The sequence below is a fragment of the Mustela erminea genome, chromosome 14 (assembly GCF_009829155.1).
Source record: "Mustela erminea isolate mMusErm1 chromosome 14, mMusErm1.Pri, whole genome shotgun sequence".
Classification (NCBI taxonomy): domain Eukaryota; kingdom Metazoa; phylum Chordata; class Mammalia; order Carnivora; family Mustelidae; genus Mustela; species Mustela erminea.
The window spans coordinates 8,585,970-8,606,871 of NC_045627.1; the positions used below are offsets into that span (position 1 = coordinate 8,585,970).

Consider the following 20,902-nt stretch of genomic DNA (forward strand, 5'->3'; position numbering starts at 1 on the left):
AATAAACAAACTCTGTCTCCTGAAAACTAAAAAAAAAAAAAAAAAAAAAAAAATTGAGGTGGGTAGATTATCCTGGATTATCTGAGTGGACCCTGTGTAATCACAGGGTTCTTTATGAGCGGGAAGCAGTAGAGTCAGGGTCAGCAAGAGAAAGAATGTAACAATGGAAGCCTAGGGAGTGAAGATGTGACAGTGTGGTGTACAGTTATGAGCTGTAAGGAAAGCAGGTGGCTTCTAGAAGCTGGGAAAAGCAAGGAAACATAGTGTCCCCTAAAGCCTTTAGGAGATGCAGCCCTGCTGATCTAATTCGGACTTCTGATTTTCAGAACTCTAAGATAATAAATGTCTTGTTTACACCACTAAATGTGTGGTCGTTACGGAAGTACCGCGTACGTGTGAGCCGGTGTATTGCTAGTTCTCTAGAAATCAAGGCTATTAAGAAAAGGAATAGCAGCTGTCGTTGAACTTCTTTTGTGCTGGCGCCATCCTAAGCCCTTTAGGTAGGGTCTAATGCAATCCTAAAACAGGGTTTGGGTCGGTCATTATTCAAGGACGAACAGACTGAGGCTCGCGGAGGTTAAGGAACCTCCTTCCGTCTGAAGCCCCTTGAGAAACTGGGATGTTTCGGAGGCGGGGGCCGGAGCCAGGCCGCAGCCCTCCCAGGTCGTCCGAGCGCTCGTCCCCACCCCACAAGTTATGATCAACTCCGGGGCTCGTCCGCTTCTTCCGCGCGGTCTGCTCCGCGGCAGGGAGTGGGAGCGGACGAGGAGGGGCGGTGTCCACGCCTGCGGGCCGTGAAGTCGAAGAGGAACCGGGTCGCCTCGCCAAGTGTCAGGTGTTTGGCGGGGCCCCACCGGGCGCCGGAGGCCGCGGCCGCTGCAGGAGACGTAGAGCGCGCCCCGGCTCGCACTCGAAGGCCCCGCGCGCCGCGTCCCGAAGTCCCCCGGCTGTGCGGCGTCGGGGACCAGCCACCCAGGCCTGACCCCGGCCGGGATTCCGGGAGCCACCACCGGGGAGGGGAGGCGGCGCGGCGGCCGGCCGAAGGGAGCGGAGCCCCGCCCGCAGCGCCTCCTGTTTTGGAGGCTCGCGTGGTTCTGCCCCATTGGCCGCCGTCGGGGAAGCGGAGTTGCCGCCGCCGCCGCCGCTGCCGCCGCTCCCGGGCTTCCCCAGCCTCTGGCTCTGGCCCCCCGCAGGAGACTGGCCGGCGGCCGCGCAAAGACCACAACTCCCCCAAGGCCCTGCGCTCGGAGTGGGCGTGGCCGGGGGGAAGCCGGGGGCGGGGCAGCCTGGGAGATGAAGTGGGGGCGCCCGGCTCTCCCGCCTCACTTGCACCTGCCGGGAGTAGGGGAGGGCGTCCCCCGCGTCCGCACAGCGCGGACCTCTGACCCTGGAGTCTCGCAGCCGCCGGGAGCCGTCCCCTTGGGTCGTCGCTCGGACCGCCCGCCGTTCCCCGGCCCCGAGGGGCCCGGCAGGTCGCGCTGTGGGGAGAGGTCAGCATGATTCGGGGGCCACGGCTGGCCGGCGCCGGGCGGGGGGCGGCCGCAGTGCAGCTGCTGGTCACTCTGGGCCTCCTCCCGCGCGTCGTCGAGGCCCAGGTGAGCCGAGGGCCGGCGGGGCGGGGACGAGGGGCCGGACGCGGGCGCTGGCGGCGAGCGGGCCGCGGCGGGGGTGCGGGCAGGGCCAGGCCGGACCCGCAGGGGCTTTGGAGACCGCGCGGGCGGGGGGCCGTGACCCGAACCGCCGCGTCCCGGGGCGCCTGCGAGATGCGCGCGGTGAGTGCGGGACGGCGACTCTCGTGGAGGCGGCGGCAGGATGAGGGCGGCGGTGACGGTTCCCGGAGGCGTTTCCGCTTTTCCTTCTGGTGTGTGGGGCGGCGGGGCGTGTGCGGGAGCCCGGGCGGGAGTGGGGACGCCGTCCGCTGTGTGGGGAGGGACGCGCGGACGGGGAAGGCCGCCCCTCACCGGGGGGCTCCCCCGCGTCCCTCAGGAGTGCCGCGGGCGGGGAGGGACGCCAGACCCCGAGTCCTGGAGCTCTCGGGCTGGAGAGCCCCCTGCTGCGCCCCGGCTCTGCCGTCCCTCGTTCTCGGGGGAGTTCTCGCCGGCTGAGCCGGTCCGCGGGGTCCGGGGGGCCCGAGGGGAAAGCTCGCGGACACAGCCGGTCGGTGACGGGTGACGTGGGGAGAGTGGGCCGGCCCGGGGGGCGCCCTGTGACACCTGCAGGACAGAGTGAGCTGGAGGTCGAGGGTGTGGAGAGCCAGAGCCTTTGCCCCGAGAGCCCCGTTCGCTGCTTTCCTGCAGTATCAGGTGCGGCTGTGCCCGGTTGCCCCTGCTGCGAGGCGGCGGAGCCGCTGGGAGGGCAGGTGTCTCGGTGGCTCGAGGGCGAGCGGAGATGCCCATTTGAAGCGGTTGGTGCTCCTGGCTGAGGACGACTGAAGCCTTGCGTGCAACCGTGTAAACATGCTTTTCTGACTTTGTTCACACACTTTCCTCCTGGCGTTATGGTGTGTGCACTAAATCCCAGAAAGCACGAACATCATATTTGTGTGGGGATTTTTTAAATGAATGATTTGGTAAAAATCTAAGGGGCAGACTTCCGGGTTCGTTATTGGTGAGCGTGTTAAAAATGCAGATTCTCTGGCCCCCTTGCCACCTGTGCTGATTTAGTGGCTCAGGATGGGACCCAGCGATCAGCAAGTTTAAACAGGCCTTGTTTGTAAGTAACTGCAAGGCAGTTATCCTCTGAACTACCTTGTGAGCCCCGCTTAGGAAACACTGGACTAATGGAAATCTGGAAATCTTCTAAAAAGTAAATTTTCCAAATTGTCTTTAGCAAAATTATCTTCTAGCGGTGATAGTTTTGGGGTATACATTTAGATATTTTTCTTAAAGGAGACTTTCCTCATTTTTTTCTTTTTATAGCCTATGTGAATTGTATACTTTGTCATCAATCTGGAAACTTCACTTTAGGTTTTTGTCATCTACTAATTACATGTGTTACTGTTTTATAATTGCACGTTTACTTTTATTATATCCAAATGAATACATATCATTTTTATCATGTCCAAATAAATACATATAGTTCAAAAATTAAAGATTTGTGCATATTCAAAGGAACATTTTGTGAAACAGTCCTCAAAAGTGGATACATTTGGTTTTTGTTTCCAGTGGTATTTTCTAATACAGTATTGGAGCGTATTATAGATAGTATTTAATCTCCAACGTGTTTCAGTATATATTATCTCATTTTATTGGATCTGTCTCCTAGAAGTGGGGCTGGTTTACTGGTAAAAGCAAATACTCATTTCCTCTGGAAGAATTTATTTTCAACCCAGGCCGTAACGAATTCTTGAAGATACAGTGTCAAGGAGAATAAGCAGCTAATAGGCAAAATCACCAAACACTAGTCACCATGAATGAGGTATTAGAAATATAGACTATGGAAAAAGACCTGTGATTTCTAGAGCTGAAATTAGAAACTCAATGGGTGAATTAGCTAGCTGATTATGTCCAGCAGAAGAAAGGATTACTGAATCATGCTACCATTTTATGTCTTTTTCTACTTAATCCTTCAACACTTCTCCTTTTCTTATCTTCAAATTTCATCAACAAAATTGGAGTAATCCGTGTAATCCATATGTGTTTACCTATTAGTTTTTGAATCCACAGGTCATGACTTCCAATGGATTATCATAGATGAACTGTAAACTTTTTTTTTCTTTGAACTGTAAACTCTTATCAAAGGTCAATCCCTGCCTCATCTGCATTAGGTCCCATTCCCTCTTTCAAGCACATGGCTCAACAACTCTTCCCTTTCTCTCCTGGATCATTAGTTTTTCCTTCTCTGATGGACTGTTACTGGCATTCTAAAACATGGTGTTAATTCTAGTTTACAGTTCCCTCTCAACCTGCCCAACTCTCCTGGCTCTGCTCCATTTTTCTGTTCTCTATCAAAAAAACCCATCAAAGGAATTATCCTTACTCCTTCCATGCTGGTTCTCTCTTCAACCCACTCCAGCTCCTCGGAAACTGCTCTTGGCAAAGTCCATAGTGTCTTTCTTGTTAAAGCCAATAGTGAGTTTTTAAACCTTAGCTTTACCTATAGACAGCAGTTTTTTCCCCATGGTTCATTACTTACTCTCCTTGAAATACATCTTTTCTCTGGGCTTCCAGGATGCTGTCCCTTTCTGATTTTTGTCTTGTCTTTCTGGCTAGTCTTTCTGGTATCTTTTGCTTGTTTCTCCTCTTTGGGCCCCACCCATGACCCCTAGGATGGGGATAGGGGTGCTAGAGATGGAGCACTGTAAAAGCTCTTAAAACAATATTGACGCATTTCCAGGTGGGCGAATAGACCCTTGCTGGGAGGGTGCATTGGAGGCAGAGAAGGTCTGTACTTGCACCTCCTAATACCTTTGCCCTATGCCCCTATCTATTCTATTTGGTACTTCCTGAGTTGTATCCTTTACAGTACACATAAGCATTTCCTTGGTCCTGTGAGCCATTGCAAATTACTGAACCAGAGAAGAGAGTCATGGGAACCCCGGTTTATAGCTGGTCAGTCAGAAGTACAGGTGGCTTGGAACTTGGGGCTGATATCTAAGGTGGGGACAGTCTGTGTGTCTGAGCCCTTAATTCCGTGAGGTCTGCTCTGACTCCAGGTGGTATCAAAACTGATTTGGGCACTCACTTGGTGTTGGAGAGTTGGAGACTTGGTTGGTGTGAGAAAACCCCGGGTTCCAGTAAAGCCAAAGTCTTATAATGGTCTCCTATTTCTCCTTTAATCTACTACATAGTCCCCCTTATTTTTCCTCAGAAACATTGGGCAAGTTGACTGCCTCGGGGCATTTATAGTTTGTGTTCCCAATGCCTGGAGTGCTTTTCCCACTCTCCCAAATTGTGTGGCTTGTTCCTTTTCCCTCTTCAAGCATTGCCAAAATTTGACTGAGACCTTTTGTAACTCTCCTTTTGAAAATAGTAGCAACTCAGTCCTGCAATTCCTATTCCCTGGTTTCCCTGTTACTTTATTACCATTTGACAGACTCCGTATGTGGCTCACCCCCCCCCCTTCCTATGAGCGTGTAAGCTCATGGAGAGCAGAGATTTTTGTCTGTTTTTTCTTTCTTTCTTTCTTTCTTTCTTTCTTTCTTTCTTTCTTTCTTTCTTTCTTTCTTTCTTTCTTCTCTTTTTGCACTCCCAGCAGGTAGAACAACAGTGCAAGGCTTATGTGAGGTAGATTCTCAAATATTTTGAATGAATGGAAAATAAAAGCATGAATTATTCAGAAGGAAGCTCAGAGAGATAATTGGTTAGTAAATTTTAAAGAGAGCTTAAGAGATACAGTCTAATATAATATGTCAGGTTGGAGTTCCAGAAGAATATACCAGAATAGGGAAAAAGTATTGATTCCTGCATGTTAACATGAAAAAGGCAACCTAGTAGAAAAATGAAAAACAGGTATTTCACACAAGAAATACACATGTCTTATGGAACATAAAACATTATACTTCATCAGTACAAAAATCAGATACTCTTTCCTGCTTACTATATTGGAAAAATTTTTTTTAAATATCAAATAATTGTGGTGCCTGGGTGGCTCAGTTGGTTAAGCAGCTGCCTTCAGCTCAGGTCTTGATCCTGTGGTCCTGGGATCAAGCCCCACATCAGGCTCCCTGCTCAGCAGAGAGACTTCTCCCTATCCCTCTGCCTGCCACTCTGTCTTCTTGTGCTCTCTATCTCTCTGTCAAATAATAAATAAAATCTTTTTTGAAGATTTTATTTATTTGACAGAGATCACAAGTAGGCAGAGAGGCAGAGAGAGAGAGGGGGAAGCAGTCTCCCTGCTGAGCAGAGACCCGGAGGGCTGTGGGGCTCAGATCCCAGGACCCTGAGATCATGACCTGAGCCAAAGGCATAGGCTTAACCCACTGAGCCACCCAGGTGCCCCAAATAAAATCTTTAAAAAAAATCAAATAATGGCAAATATATGATTTAGCAGTAACTTCTATCTGCTGTTGGTAGGATTGTGAAGTGGTATACCTATTTTGGAAATGAGCTATAGTAATTTCACTTGTAAGCATATAAGCTGGAGAAACTCTTATAAATATATATAGGGAGATAAAGAAAAAGGTGTTTGTGTAACATTGTTCTTTAACTTAATCTGGGAACAACCTAAATATGGATTGCATTAGTTTCCTGTTGCTGCTTTAACAAATTACCACAAATTTAGTGGCTTGAAATAATACAAATTTATGATCATATAATGCTGTAGGCCAGAAGTCTGAAAATGGGTCTTACAGGGATATAATAAAGGTATCAACAAAGCTGCATTTCTCCTGGAGGCTCTAGGGGAGAATCATCATTCCTTCCCTTTTCCAGGCTTTTAGAGGCTGCTGTGTTCCTGGCCTGTGTCCTTTTCCATTGTCTTAAAAGCCAGTAATGTAGCACCTTCCAGTCTGACTCTGACACTGTCTTCCTCTTACAAGGATCTTATTATTGAATTTGCTTAAATAATCCAGTATTAACTACCATCTCAAGATCTTAATCACATATGCAGAGTCACTTTTGCCATGTACTGTAACATATTCACTGGCTTCTGGAATTATGGCATGGATATCTTGGGGGCCATTATTCTGCTGACCTTACAGGTCAACAATAGAATAAATACACTGTGATATTTTCATATAATACAACATTTACAGCAAGGAAAATGAATGACCATAAAACTCATTATGGTGGGTAGCTGGCAAAATATTAGCAAAAGAAACATGTCATTAATATTAAAGTTCAAAAACAAAAAGAACCCTCTGTATTGTTTAGGGATATATCATATATGATGAAATTGCAAGGAAAGGTAATTAACAAAAATAGGTTATTCTACCTCCAGGGGGAGGGAGATGGCTATAATTAGAAAGGGACTTAAAAGATAATAGCCATATTCTATTTCTATTTTTTTAAGATTATTTATTTTAGAAAGAGAAGGGGTGGAGGGTGGGGAGAGCTGGAGAAGCAGCTTCCCTGCTGAGCAGGGAGCCTGCAGGGACAGCCTGAGGCTCCATCCCAGTACCCTGAGATCATGACCTGAGCTGAAACCAAGAGTCAGATGCTCAGCCAAGAGGCACCCAGGCACCTCTCTATTTATGTTTTTAAAAATTTGGTGATATGCAGGCTTTTGTCTTAGTATTTAAGAGTTAGAAATAAGTACGTGATAATTTTGTATACCTTACCCCAGCCTCTACCACAATGAAAATATTTTTTAAAAATATGGTGGTTTACTAAAAAGGAACAATTTAAGAAATATTTGTAAGAAAGAGCAGTCACTGGATAAAGTATTTTTAAAATCTAGAACGTTGTCAGTTGGTATTTCTACTCCCCCCCCCAACTCTCCACAATTACTTAGAATTTAAAGTTTTACAAATAGTAAGCTAGAGAAATGGAATAAAATTCAATAGTTAGTGACAGGATCTTAGTAACTAGGATAGTAAAGCATCTGGAATTCTAGAGCCAAAATTGTTGTGAATGATCCTTTGCTCTTTAAAGATAATATACCTCTGACTCTTTGTGTTGTAGGGAGTTTGGGGACACCTTTGCATTCCTAGAGGGAAAACATGAGAAAGAAACAACTGGGAATTTCTGGTTTCCATTTTCTGATCATCTGTGCATAGATTCCTCCAATGGATCATACAAATGATCTTTAACCACCTGGGTACCCCCCCCCCTTTTTATAAAAAATTAAATCGAGGTAAGTGCAGGTTCCATGCAGTTGTAAGAAATAATACAAAGAAATGCCACCTAGACTGTATCTAGTTTAACCCACTGGTACCATTTGGCAAACATACAGTGCGGTATTATCACCAGGACATTGACACTGACGCACCCGCTGATCTTACTCAGATCCCTCCTAGTCTCCCCTGCATCTGTACATTTTCTGTCCACTTTTACGTGTGCACCACCGTAGTCAAGATGCTGAACGATTTCATCACCACAAGGATCCTTCCTCTTGCCCTTTTAAAAATGATTTAATTTTTTTTAGAGAGGGATTGGAGAGGGGCAGAGGAGGGAGAGAGAGAATCTCAAACAGACTGCCCACTGAGCATGTGCCCATTGTGAGTCTCAGTCTCATGACCCTGAGATTGTGACCTGAGCTGAAACCAAGAGTCAAAAGCTCAACTGACTGAGCCACTCAGGCACCTCTCTTCTTGCTCTTTTATAACCACTCTCCCTCCTTTCTACCCTTCTCCCTGACTCCAGTTCCTCTCCCTACTCCAGTCCTTAAGCCCTGGTAACCAACAAACTTTTCTCCATTTGAAAAATGTTGTAGGGGTGCCTCGGTGGCTCAGTGGATTAAGCCTCTGCCTTCGGCTCAGGTCATGATCTCAGGGTCCTGGTATCGGGCTCTCTGCTCAGCGAGGAGCCTGCTTCCTCCTCTCTCTCTTTCTCTCTGCCTCTCTGCCTACTTGTTATCTCTGTCAAATAAATAAAATCTTAAAAAAAATGTTGTATAAATGAAATCACATAATAAGTAACATTTTGAGGTTGGCTTTTTTTCACTCAACCTGATTCCCTGAAGATTCATCTGATATGTGGATGTCCATGAGTCCCATTTTTAAATTTAGCTGAAGAATGTTTTATGGAAATTTTGGATTCTGAACTCATTTTGTAAATATCATTTTCTGTTCAGTTAATGTATACTTTGAGTAGTAGATAAAGCATGTATTTTTAAGTGTGATTATTTGGGACTAAGTCTCATTTTTACTTTGGAAAAATTATTTTAACTATGCTAAGCCTTAATTTTCTTATGTGTAAAATGAGGATAATAATACCTATTTCATAGAATATTTAAAGAATAAATGAGATAACATGTAATGTTCTTAGCACTGTGCCTATCACATAAGTGTTCCATAAATGGCAGTAGAAAAATAAGATGGGGTTACTACAGCAGTATTATTATAGTCTGTGACTTTTAGGTTAGTCTTCGAAGAAATGCTTTAGCATTCCTACTACATTTGGATTTTATGTATGTTTGGGGAAGGGAGGAACATTCAATATATTTCTCTAGCCACTAATGCTTAGTTCTTCAGAATAGGTATATCTATTTAATCCTTCTGTTGTTCTTTACCTAATTGGCCATATAAAAAGTAAATGATTGTTTTAATGTTATGTATCTTTTTTTAAAGGATTTTATTTGAGAGAGGAAAGGAATGAATGGGCGAGTGGCAGAGGGAGAGGGAAAAACAGGCTCCCTATTGAGCAGGGCTCTTGATCCCAGGACCTTGGGATCTCTACCAGAGCTGAAGGCAGAGGCTTAACTGGCTTAAAACAACTTAATTGACTTAACCAACTGAGCCACCAAGGCACCCCTTTAATGTTACGTATCTTAACAAAGACTAGTTACCTCAAATGAATAAACTATCTTTTTATACAATAGTACAGATTTGCTAAGGTTGAAATATCTATAATTTACATATTTTAAATTTTATATGTATATATTCCCCACCCCCAGGTAACCGGAGTCCTGGATGATTGCCTGTGCGACATCGATAGCATTGATAACTTTAACACCTTCAAAATCTTCCCCAAAATAAAAAAAATTGCAAGAGTGAGACTACTTCCCTTATTACAAGGTAGAGTTATAATTTTTGATTCCTGAGAGGAGCAAAATTTTTACATAGCTCTCTACAGATGTGACTTTTATGACCCTTTTGAAAACCCATTTTGACTTCTCAGAACGCTCTGTGGTTTTTTTTTTTTTTTTTTTAATCACTGGAATATATTAAGTATGTAGTAAAACCTGATTGTCTTTTTGAACACTGAGAACCTGAGCCCTCTTCCTGTGTTTGGGAAATCCCTCATCTTTCAGTTTTGGGACAGAGACTACTTCCACAGAAGCTGAAAGTGCCACAGACTTACTTATCTGTCAGCTTTCACTGTAATTTAGGCTCCACAATCTAGACCCCTCCCAGGCTCTGTGTTGTGCTGCTGGGCCCTGTCCTGTGTTAGTGCTTTTCTCAGTGTAAGTACCACAGCAGCACATGGTTCCTGGGGAGCTCACTGGAAGGGCTGCTGAACCAGACTAAGGGCACAAGCAGAACAGCCTTCGTAGTAATACTGAGGAACTGATTCTTAAATTGACCGCTCTGCTCTAGACCTTTACAGAATAATCAATGCTAGTTTAAAGGTAGCAACAATAAGCAATATTCAAAAGCAGTATTTTAAATTGAAGAACAGTATTTTAAGAGCTGCTGTTATGCTTTGTTTTGCTCTTGCTCTCAGTATTCGATTGGGTTTATAATTTCTTTGATACTCATTTTTAGTTTATTTTAAAAATTGAGCATGATTTTCTTTTTTATCCTGATTCTATATAGCTATCTTAGTCTTTAAATATTTCTGAGGATAAAAAAAGAAATTAGAGCAGGAACTAATAGCCATTATTTTTATGTCACCACCAAAATTTTGGCACCATTAGTCATTGCCCTTTTTTTTTTGAAGGTGACAAAAAATTTTATTATGTCGTGTGCCTAGCAAGAAATGCAATAGCCATTTCCCTTGTTTTTGCAACACTCTATATCAAATTTCTGGAAGAAATTCCTCCCTAATTTCTGGAAAAACACTTACACAGGTTTCTAATTGACCAAAAGAGGGAAAGACACTTTGGTTAACAATCCTATTTTACATAAATATAAGGGGGAGTGATTGTTTCTCAACGGAATGTTAGGGTTTACAGGAGGAGGAAAAATGGAAGTTGGATAGGCAAACATAACAGTGTTCTAAGAAAACATTCTAATCAATGTGATGAAATTATTCCATATGTAATGGAAATATCCACTTACTTCCCAAGGGAGGGTAATGCAGTGATCTAGTTAATGCATTTGTCTCCAAGTCAAGGATATTCTGATGATGATTATTCCTTTCTCTAGTTCTGCCAACCTACAAATTAAACAAAAAGGACATTTAACCACCGTCAGTATACTTTTCATACATTAGTGGCAGAAAAAGAAAGCAAAGAGAATAGGTTAATTTTAAACATGTGCAAACATACTTATGATTGAGCAAGGATATTTACGTGGAAGCCAGTCTACCCCTGTCAACTGCTCAGTTGGCTGCTGAGTTGGTATTTACAGTTTCTTATACTATCTATTCTATTTCTTTATTCACCAAATATTTATTGAATAACTACTTAGCAGTAGGCGTTCTTTTTTTTTTTTTAAAGATTTTATTTATTTATTTGAGAGAGAGACAGTGAGAGAGAACATGAGAGGCGAGAAGGTCAGAGGGAGAAGCAGACTCCCCATGGAGCTGGGAGCCCGATGCGGGACTCGATCCTGGGACTCTAGGACCGTGACCTGAGCCGAAGGCAGTTGTTCAACCAACTGAGCCACCCAGGCGCCCAATAGGCACTCTTTTTTAAAGAGTTTTCCTATTTTTATTATTATTATTTTTAAAGATTTTGTTTGTATGTCAGAGAGAAAGAGAGCACACGCAGGGGAAGTGGCAGGCAGAGGGAGAAGCAGGTTCCCCGCTGAGCAGGGAGCCTGACACAGAGCTTGATCCCAGGGCCCTGGGATCATGACCTAAGCTGAAGGCAGATGCTCAGCTGACTGAGCCACCCAGGCAGGTAGGTGCTATTCTAAGTGCTGTGGACACAATAGTGAATAACACAAAGACTCTGACTTCATGAAGCTTTATCCAGATTAGGAAGGCAAACAATAAACAGTGAAATTTAATGTCATATGCTTCTTAAGGTTAATGCTATGGAGAAGAATAAAGTAGGAGACAGAATAAATTAATGGGGTGGGGAAGTTAGGTAGCTTTACTTTTAAAGAAGATGATCAGGAAAGGAAGGTATCCGTGCTGTGCCATTTGAGTAAAGACCTACATAACGTGAAAGCCGTGACAAGATGTGGAGAGAGAACATTCCAGGGAAGGAGAGTAGAGCTACATGTATAAACGTCTTGAGTGCAGGCATAAAGGTTGAGCGTGTTTGAGGAATAAGTTCAGCCTGGCTGGAGCAAGGTGAGTGAGATATGGAGAGTTGGAAAGTAAGAGCCAGATGAGAAAATCTTATGTAAGGATGTTGAATTTTAGTGTAAGTGTAATAAGCTTTTGGGGGGATTTGTACAAAACAGACTCTCAGGGTATGAAATAGGAAATAGAAACCATGTAGGTTTTTGCATGAGACCAGATGGAAAGTGGAGTTGGAATAGGGCAGTAGAGTTGGAAGAGGTGAAAAGTAAGCAAATGAAGATCGTACATAAGAGGTAACACCAACAGACTTACCTGATGGGGTGAATGTATGCTGTGAGAGTAGAAGTGAAATCGAAGATGATGTGGAGTTTTGAGCATATTACAGAAAAATATATCCTGACCAAGTTAATCTTATTCTAAGAATGCGGGAACAAGGCTTTTAGGTCTTCAACACAGTTCAACACACATTCCTGATTTTTAAAAAATTTAATAGGAATGATGGATACTTCCTTAACATGATCATTTTAATCCTAACATTAGCATTGCCACCGTCTTGCTTGTTGGGAAATAGTCGAGGAATTCTCACTTAGGTGAGGGACCCAGGGTACCCACTGTTCTTTACTGCTGGAGATATTAATTAGCATACCAAACAAGAGAGAGCAACTAGAGGCATAAACATTTTTGAAGAATAAGTAAAACTATCTCCATTTATAAATGACAAAATAATACTAGAAAACTCAAATAATGAACAAAAATGATAAAAAAATGCATTAAGATAGCAGGCTATAAACTTAATATACAAAATCCCATATCTTCCTAAATGTAAACAATAAGATATAACAAACAAAATCCCCAGTTACACTGAGCAGTCAAGAAGGTCACTGTCCGCCAGCCCCATTATTTTCCATCATGAAACTCTGGATGTTCTTTGTAGCACTTACTACAATTTGTAATTAAACAGACATGTATAATTTCTATTCCCTCCAGTAGATTCCAGGTGGGTGAAGTACTTTTTTATATATCTTCTTTGCCCTAGACCCTACACAGTGCAGACAGTGGGTGCTCAGTGCACACTGAAGCGGGTGGGCGCTCGGGAGAACCCTAACAGGTAAGGTGCTGACAGACATCAGAGTAAAATGCTGCCCAGGGTCTGCAGGTGAGCAGTGTACTTGGACTTTATTTCTTTTTTGAAGTGTCAGAGGACTAATAACAGTTATTTTTTAAAATTAATATTACAACTGGGTGTCTGAAAAACTGCAGTTTCAAATTTTGAACCCTATAGATGCCACAGGGTAGGACTTTTTCTTCTTCCCACCACCACATCAGTGGTGTGCAGCACAGGGACACCTAGAGAGTGTTGAAGAACTGTGCCATATGTGTGCTAACGTTTATCCAATCTTTCTCTCAAGGTCAATCTGAAGCGACCATGTCCTTTCTGGGCAGAAGATGGCCATTGTTCAATAAAAGACTGCCATGTGGAGCCCTGTCCAGAGGTAAAATAAATTAAAAAAATAATAATAAGGAAAACATTGCTTCCTCTTGGGCTCTTAGATAAGCATGAATTTATATTTTAGGCCACTGTTAATGGATTTAGACTTGTCCTCAAATTCATATGCTGTCACCTCTCTCTTTTAACCACATTCTTGAAGGTTTATTTTATACTTGTCACCAAAATGGGTTTGAAGACGCTCTTGTACCCAGTAGTATTGATTGGTTGTGGAAGTATAGTATGGTTCTAAGCCAGGTGGAAGCCTGGGCAGCCTGTTCTAGGACTGGATCTACAATTGGCTAACTCTTATTTCATGCTTTGTTGAATATGCTTTTTATTTCATAAGAAAAGTGATGTTAGTGGACCTTAACATTTACATTTAGAGTGGGAATTAGAGTGCTTTGTAAAGCAGAGGAATTTCAGGCTTGGTATGAGGTCTTCACTTGGTGGTTTTGTTACATTAAAAAAAAGCAGCTATACTTATATTTTAGACTTTTGTTTTAGACATATACCATAGTTAGTTCTTCTTAAACAATAGTTCATTATAAGCTGTGTTTTCATTTCACTTTTTACTTTTCTTACCTAATCAATTAATCTAGTTTGTTATCCTTAAAAATGGGGAAAAAACCTTAACCAATGTCCTTTGTAAAGGGACAATTTAAAAAATCCTCTTCATTTTCCTTTAAGAATAATTTTTTTAACTTTTTCATCTGAAATAATTTCAGACCTACAGAAAAATTGGGAGAATAGTACCAACAGTCCTCATTTATTTTTATTCAGATTCTCTGAATTTTTATCACGTTTGCTTTATTACTCTTTGTATGTACTATTTTCTGAACTATTTGGGTGTAAATTACCAACAAGGGGATACAATACTGCTAATTACTTGTGTTTCCTTAAAAACAAGATTATTCTCTTATGTAACCACAAGGTAACTAACAAAATCAGGAAATTAACATTTTTATAATACAAATGTCTAATCTATAGACCTTAGTCATATATTGCTGAATGACTTACTAATGTGCTATATAGCTAAAAAAAAAGTGTTTTATAGTGTACATTCACTTCATGTGTACAAAATGGTGCTTCAGTAGTTCCATATACTATTCAGTGCTGATCAAGATAAGTGCACTCTCAATCCACTTCCCCGGTTTCAGCCATTGCCCCCTCCTTATATCCTCTCTGGTATCCATCACTTTGTTCTCTATAGAGTTAAGAGTTTGTTGTTTTGGTTTGTCTCTTTTTTGTTCTTGTGTTTGTTTTGCTTCTTAAATTCCACGGGTGAGTGAAATAGTGTGGTAATTCTTGTTTTCTAACTGGCTTGTTTTCCTAAACATTATACTCTCTAAATCCATCCATGTTTTGCAAATGGCAGGACTTCATTCTTTTTTATGGCTGAATAATATTCCATTGTATGTGTATACCCCACATCTTCTTTATCTGTTCATCTATTGATCGACACTTGGGCTGTTTCCATGGGTTGTCTATTGTAAATAATGTTACTATAAACATAGGAATGTAGGGCGCCTGGGTGGCTCAGTGGGTTAAGCCTCTGCCTACAGCTCAGGTCATGATCTCAGGGTCCTGAGATCGAGTCCTGCATCAGGCTCTCTGCTTGGCAGGGAGCCTGCTTCCTCCTCTCTCTCTCTCTGCCTGCCTCTCTGCCTACTTGTGATCTCTGTCAAATAAATAAGATCTTTAGAAAAAAAATAGGAGTGTATATATCCCTTTGAATTAGTGTTTTTGTATTCTTTGGGTAAATACCTAGTAGTATAATTGCTGGATCATAGGGTAGTTCTGTTTTTAATTTTTCAAGGAACCCGTATGTTATCTTCCACAGTTACTGCACCAGTTTGCATTCCCACCAACAGTGAATGAGTGTTACTTTTTCTCTACATCTTCACCAGCACTTGTTTCTTGAGTTTTTGAGTTTAGTCATTCTAACAGATGTGAGGTGATAGTTCAGTTTGTTTTTGATTTGCATTTCCCTGATGATGCATGATGTTGAGCATCTTTTCATGTATCTGTTGGCCATCTGTATATTGTCTTTGGAGAAATGTCTGTTCGTATCTTCTGCCCATTTTTTAATTGGATTATTTAGGATATTTTTTGGTGTTGAGCTGTATTAAATTCTTTTTTTTTTTTTGAAGATTTTTTTAATTTATTTGACAGGCAGAGATCCCAAGTAGGCAGAGAGGCAGGCAGAGAGAGAGGAGGAAGCAGGCTCCCTACTGAGCAGAGAGCCCAATCCGGGGCTCGATCCCAGGACCCTGGGATCATGACCTGAGCTGAAGGCAGAGGCTTTAACGCACTGAGCCACCCAGGTGCCCCGAGCTATATAAATTCTTTATATAATTTGGATAATAATCCTTAGTTGGATATGTCATTGCAAATATCTTCTACCAGTTAGTTAGGTTGTCTTTTAGTTTTATTGGGGGTTTCCTTTGCTGGGCAGTTGTTTTTTATTTTAGTGTAATCACAAGTGCTTATTTTGCTTTTGTTTTACTTGCCTCAGGAGACATACCTAGAAAGATCTTGTTATGGTCAACATCAGAGAAATTACTGCCTTTGTTCTGTTCTAGGAATTTTATGTGTCAGGTCTCACATTTAGGTCCCTAAGCAGTGTAAGAAGTCCCATTTCATTCTTCTGCATGCAGCCATGCAGTTACCCTTTGTTGAAGAGACTTATTCCCATTAAATATTCTTGCCTCCTTTGTCAAAGATTGACAGTAGCATCATGGGTTTATTTCTGTGCTTTGTATGCTGTTCTGTTGACCTAAGTGTCTATTTTTGTGCCAGTACCATACCTTTTTGATTACTACAGATAATATAATTTGAAATCTGGAATAGTGTTCCTTCCGGTTTTGATTTTCTTTTTCAAGATTGCTTTGGCTCTTCAGAGTCTTTTGTGGTTCCATACAAAGTTTAGGATGTCTTTTTTCTAGTTCTATGAAGAATGCTGTTGGTATTTTGATAGGGATTGCATTAAATGTGTAGCTTGCTTTGGGTAGTATAGAAATTTTAACAATATTTGTTCTCTTAATACATGAGCATGGACTGTCTTTCCATTTTTTTGTGTCATCTTCAGCTTCTTTCATCAATATTTTAAGTTTTCACAATCAGGTCTTTTCACCTCTTTGCTAAATTTATTCATAGCTGGTTTATTATTTTGGGGACTGTTGTAAATGGGATTGTTTTCTTAATCTCTCTTTCTGCTGCTTCCTTATTACTGTATAGAAATGCAGCAGATTTTTGTACATTGATTTTATGTCCTGAAATTTTACTGGATTCATTTTTAGTATATGTGCTGCCGAAGCGAGCACTGGATTCATTTTTAGATGTAGCACTTTTTTGGTGGAGTCTTTAGGGTTTTCTACACAGAATATCATGTCCTCCGCAAATAGTGAAAGTTTGATTTCTTCCTTAACCAGTTTAACCAACTGGTTTATTTTATTCCTTTTTGTTGTCTGATGGCTGTGGCTAGGACATCCAGTACTAAGCTGAATAAAACGGTCAGAGTAGATATCCGTGTCCTTTTTCTGACCTCACGGTAAGTGCTCTCAGTTTTTCCCCCATTGAGTATAATGGATTTTCTCTATAAGGCCTTTATTATAGTTGAGGTATGTTTCCTCTAAACCTACTTTGTTGAGGGTTATTGTCGCTGTATTTTATTGGATGCTTTTTCTGTATCTGTTGAAATATGAAGCTTCTTTTCCTTTCTCTTACTGATATGATGTATCACACTGATTGATTTGTAAATATTGAACCACCCTTGCAACCTGGGAGTAAAGGTTGATCAGGGTGAATGATTTTTTTTTTTAAAGGATTGTTGGACTTGGTTTGCTAGTATTTTGTAGAGGATTTTTGCATCTATGTTCATCAGAGTTTATTGGCCTGTAGTTTTTTTTTTTTATTAAAAAAATCTTTATTTTTTGTAGTTTTTTTTTTAAAGATTTTATGTATTTCTTTGACATTTGACAGAGATCATAAGTAGGGCGGGGGGGGGGTGTTGGTTGCAGGGAAGCTGGCTCCCTGCTGAGCAGAGAGTGGAAGGCAGGGCTCAATCCCAGGACCAGGGGATCATGACCTGAGCTGAAGGCAGAGGTTTAACCCCCTGAGCCACCCAGGTGCCCCTGTAGTTCTGTTTTTTAATGGTGTCTTCACCTGGCTTCAGTATCAGGATGATACTGGCCTCAGAGAATGAATTTGGAAATTTTCCTTCCTCTTCATTTTTTTGAAATATTTTGAGAAGAATAGGTATTAACTTTTCTTGGAATGTTTGATAGAATTTGCCTATGAAGCCATCTGGTCCTGGAGTTTTGTTTGTTGGGAATTTTTTTTTTTTTAAGATTTTGTTTATTTATTTGACAGAGAGAGATCACAAGTAGGCAGAGAGGCAGGCAGAGAGAGAGAGGGAAGCAGGCTCCCCGCTGAGATGAGAGCCCCATGCTGGGCTTGATCCCAGGACCCTGGGATCATGACCTGAGCTGAAGGCAGAGGCTTTAACCCACTGAGCCACCCAGGCGCCCCATGTTGGGAATTTTTTGATTACTGATTCAATTTCATTGCTGGTTATCAGTCTGTTTAAATGTTCTTTCTTCCTGTTGCTGTTTTGATAGATCATATGTTTCTAGGAATTTGTCCATTTCCTCTAGGTTGTCCAGGTTTGGAGTATGTAATTTTTCATAATATTCTCCTGTAGTTACTTGTATTTCTGTGGTGTCCATTGTTACTCTCTCTCATTTGCAATTTTGTTTGGGTCCTCTCTCTTTCTCTCCCTCCCCCCTTTTTTTTAATGAGCCTGGCTAGAGGTTTATCAGTTTTATTTATCTTTTCTAGGAACTAGCTCCTGATTTCATAGATTTCTTCTATTTTGTTTTTAAAAAATTTTCTGTATCATTTATTTGTGCTCTAATCTTTATTATTTCCTTCCTTCTGTTGGTTTTGGGTTTTGTTATTCTTTTTGTAGCTCCTTTATATGTAAATTTAGGTTGTTTGAGATATTTCCTACTTCCTGAGGTAGGCTGGTATGATCCTAAACTTCCCTCTTAGAACTGCTTTTTCTCCATCCGCAAGAGTTTGGACCATTGCGTTTTCATTTTCATTTGTTTCCATGTAATTTTTATTTCTTTGAGGTCTTGGATGACTCATTCATTGTTTAGTAGCATGTTATTTAATGTTGATGAATTTGCGCTCTTTTCAGATTTTTTCCTGTGGTTGACTTCCATTTTCATAGTGGTGTGGTCAGAAAAGATGCATGGTATGACTTCCATCTTCTTGAATTTGTTCAGGCTTATTTTATGGGCTAATCTGTGATCTTTTCTGGAAAATGTTCTGTGTGCACTTGTGGAGAATATGTATCTGCTGTCTTAGGATGGAATGCTCTGAAAATATCCTTTAAATCCATCTGATCTGGTGAATGGAGCCATTGTTTCCTTGTTGATTTTCTGTTTGGACAATCTGTCCATTGATGTAAGAGGGGTGTTATAGTCTCCTATTATTATTGCATTCCTATCGATTAGGTTTTTTTTTAAAATGTTGTTAGCTGTGTATTTGGGTGCTCCCATGTTGGGTGCATAAATATTTATAATTGTGTATCTTCTTGTTGGAGTCTCCCCTTCATCATCATATAGTGTTCTTCTTTATCTCCTGTTACAGTCTTTGTTTTAAAGTCTGTTTTGTTTGATTTAAGTATTACTACTCCAGCTTTCTTTTGACATCCATTTGGATGACGAATCTTTCTTCATCCTCTTACTTTCAGTCAGCAGTTGTTTTTACATCAGAGATGAGTCTCTTGTAGGCAGCCTTCTAGATGGCTCTTGTTTTTTTATCCACTCTGTTTAATTCATAGACACCCCATATCTTTGGATTGAAGTGTCTAGTCCATTTGCATTCAAAGTAGTTATTGGTAGATATAAATTTATTACCAAGTTGTTACTTGCTTTGTGATTGTTTTGTAGTTTTTCTCTGATCTCTCTCTTGCTCTTTTTTGTGGTGTTTTGGCTTTCCTTAGTGATATACTTGGATTCCTTTCTCTTTATCCATTGCATATCTATTGCTGGCTTTTTTTTTTCTTTATTTCTTTCAGTGTAACAGAATTCATTGTTTATGCACCACACCCAGTGCTCCATGCAATATGTACCCTCTATAATACCCACCACCTGACTCCCCCAACCTCCCACCTCCCACCCCTTCAAAACCCTCCGATTGTTTTTCATAGTCCATAGTCTCTCATGGTTCATCTCCCCTTCCAATTTCCCTCAAGTCCTGTCTCCTCTCCATCTCCCCATGTCCTCCATGTTATTTGTTATTGCTGGTTTTTGATTTGTGGTTACCATTAGGTTTGTATATAACATAGTTTGCATATAGCAGTCTGTGCTAAGTTGATGGTCATTTAAGTTTAAACCCATTCTTTATTCCTTTCTGCTTAACATTTTGGACATATGGTGTCATATTTTATATCCTTTGTGAATCTCTTGACTGATATTTACAGATATACTTATTTTTACTGCTTTTATGTTTCCTACTTTTCCTACTCTTACTTACAGTTTTTTCTTTACATTCAAAGAGTCCCCTTTAATGTATGGCTGGGGTAGTAGTCATAAACTCCATTAGTTTTTGTTTGTCTGGGAAACCCATTATCTTTCCTTCTATTCTGAATGATAGGCTTGCTGGATAGAGTATCCTTGGCTGCAGATTTTTCTTTTCAGCACTTGAAATCTATCATGCCACTCTCTTCTGGCCTATAAATCTTCTGGTAAAAAAATCAGCTGATAGCTCTATGGGGTTTCCCCTTGTATATAACGGTTTTCTTTTCTCTTGCTGCTTTAAATTTTTTTTTTCTTTATCACTACTTTTTGCCATTTTAACTACTATGTGTCTTGGTGTGGATCACCTTGGGTTGATTTTGTTGGGGGATCTCTGCCTCCTGGATCTCAGTATCTGTTTCCTTCCCCAGATTCAGGAAGTTTTAGCTATTATTTCTTCAAATTAAATTTCTGTTCTCTTCTTTTTCTACTTCTTCCAGGATCCCTGTAATTTGAATGTTATTACACTTAATGGAGTCACTGAGTTCCCTAAGTCTATTCTCATTTTGTATAACTTTTTTTTTTCCTCTCACATGCTCGGCTTGATTACTTTCCTTTACTCTGTCTTCCAGGTTGTTGATTCATTTGCCTGTTTCCTCTAACCTACTATTTATTCCATTTAGTGTATTTTTATTTTCATTTATTGTGTTCTTCATCTATGATGTGTTCCTTTTTATTTCTGTGTTAAGGGTCTCACTGATGTTCTCCATTCTTTTCTCAAGCCCAGTGAGTATGTTTATGATCATTACTTAAAATTTTCTATCAGCCATACTACTTATATCCATTTCACTTCGATCTGTTGCTGTGGTTTTGTCCTGTTCTTTCATTTGGGACATATTCCTTATCTCATTTTGTCTGATTCTCTGTGT

At 41.2% G+C, this 20,902-nt stretch overlaps 1 protein-coding gene across 1 annotated transcript in view; it reads left to right on the top strand.

Annotated features, from left to right (window-relative positions):
• Window positions 1-1,778: 1,778 nt before the first annotated feature.
• The window catches only part of LOC116573586 (ERO1-like protein beta), a gene marked incomplete at its 3' end in the record, with an annotated part of 47,435 nt that continues 28,311 nt past the window's right edge, over window positions 1,779-20,902 (top strand). The window contains exons 1-2 of the mRNA XM_032313757.1: window positions 1,779-2,100; window positions 13,367-13,450. Coding sequence (XP_032169648.1) covers window positions 1,813-2,100; window positions 13,367-13,450 — 372 coding nt within the window. The remainder of the gene's footprint in view (window positions 2,101-13,366; window positions 13,451-20,902) is intronic.